General features: G+C 33.2%; 1 protein-coding gene across 1 annotated transcript; it reads left to right on the forward strand.

Moving 5' to 3' along the window:
* Window positions 1-276: 276 nt before the first annotated feature.
* LOC134576927 (olfactory receptor 5V1-like) lies at window positions 277-1209 on the forward strand. Its single transcript, XM_063435595.1, has one exon. It carries the CDS (start codon window positions 277-279, stop codon window positions 1207-1209), a length of 933 nt encoding a protein of 310 aa, XP_063291665.1.
* Window positions 1210-1816: the final 607 nt, after the last annotated feature.

Consider the following 1816-nt stretch of genomic DNA (forward strand, 5'->3'; position numbering starts at 1 on the left):
ATACAAAAAAAATTAAGATAAATTACACTTCTGTAACATTTCATGTCAGATGCTACCTTTTTAATATATTTAAATTTATCTATAATCTCAAAGTAAGCGAATAACATTTATTTTCATGAAATGCACAATGTCACTAGTTTAACAAAAAATTCAAAAATAATTTAAAAAAATACAACACATTAATGATTTTAGAACTCACTGTATTAGGTATTTGGAGAATGGCACAAGGTTCTCATACCAATATTTGTGCTTCTATATCAACAGTTGTAATCTATAATGGATGGCAGAAACTACACCACAATAACTGAATTCATTCTTGTGGGATTCTCAGAGTTCAAAGATCTTCAGTTACTGCTGTTTATAATGTTTTTATTGATGTATATCATTACAGTGCTTGGAAACATGTCAATCATTCTTGCATATATAATTACTCCAATTCTCAACACTCCGATGTACTTTTTCCTGTCAAACTTCTCCTTTTTGGAAATATGTTATGTGACCTCCACTGTACCCAAACTGCTGTCAAATCTTCTAGCAGGGGATAAAACAATCTCATTTTACAGCTGTTCTCTACAAATGTATTGTGTTCTTCTCCTTGGTGGTACTGAGTGCTACATGCTTGCAGCTATGGCGTACGATCGCTATATCGCTATATGCCACCCACTCCTATATAGCACTATAATGAATAATAAAGTTTGTATCCAGCTTATAGGTGGATCGTGGCTTATTGGTGCAGTAAACTCTCTCATACACACAACCCTCACGTTCAAGTTACCATTCTGCAATGATCATACGATCAATCATTTCTTCTGTGATGTCCCACCTGTACTGAAACTGGCTTGTACAGACACCTGGATCAATGAGACTGTTATTTTTATAGTGGCTGGAGGTGTCATTGTTGGTTCATTGATATTAACAGTTATTTCATACGCATTTATTATCTCATCAATTCTAAATATCAATTCCAGAAGAAGTAAAGCATTCTCAACCTGTTCATCTCACTTTATGGTTGTTGCAATATTTTATGGATCAGGCATTTTTATGTATTTTAGACCCAACACTAAATATGCTATGTATCAGGAAAGACTGGTCTCTCTTATGTATACAATTATTGCACCTTTATTAAACCCTTTCATATACAGTCTGAGAAATAATGAAGTCAAACTTGCTATTCGGCATTCTCTTATAATAGTAGTTCAAACATGCTAGTTTAATACATGATATAAAGTATAATACTTGTCATTCTATATTCTCTGCTACTAGTACTCGTTATTATTCTATTGGTATAATAGTTGCAAGTATTACAGGAGATATACCAAAGCATGCAATATTTTACATTTGCCTAAAACATACAAAGATATTAGAAGGACAAGAGATGCATAAGCAAGCATTTTATAATAGTATCTAGACTACTCCCCCGATTAATATTATATGGCCTACTCCACTTTAAGTAAGTGGAGCAATGACAGGCTATAAATTATAAAGACATGATGGCACCAAGGATTGCAAGAATATGAGTTAACACAACATATGAGATAAATAAAACATACAAAAATGTATGGTTTCTGTCATAGGGCCCCTAACCAAGGTGAGTAGTTGGGGTGAGGTGTTAATCTTAAAGTATAAATTATAATCTTAAAGTATAAAATAAACACTTAATAGGATAAGTACCCAGCAAGAACGGGTGAAATTACTTAGGAGAGTAGTATCCAATCTATATGATAAACCAGCACTTCTTAGGATTTGATGCATAACCTTTGAAGGGTAGATCTATGAAAGTCTTGATAGAAGTAAAGTGGGTGGTCCTCATAGGCAT

This window comes from Pelobates fuscus, chromosome 11 (genome assembly GCF_036172605.1).
Source record: "Pelobates fuscus isolate aPelFus1 chromosome 11, aPelFus1.pri, whole genome shotgun sequence".
Classification (NCBI taxonomy): domain Eukaryota; kingdom Metazoa; phylum Chordata; class Amphibia; order Anura; family Pelobatidae; genus Pelobates; species Pelobates fuscus.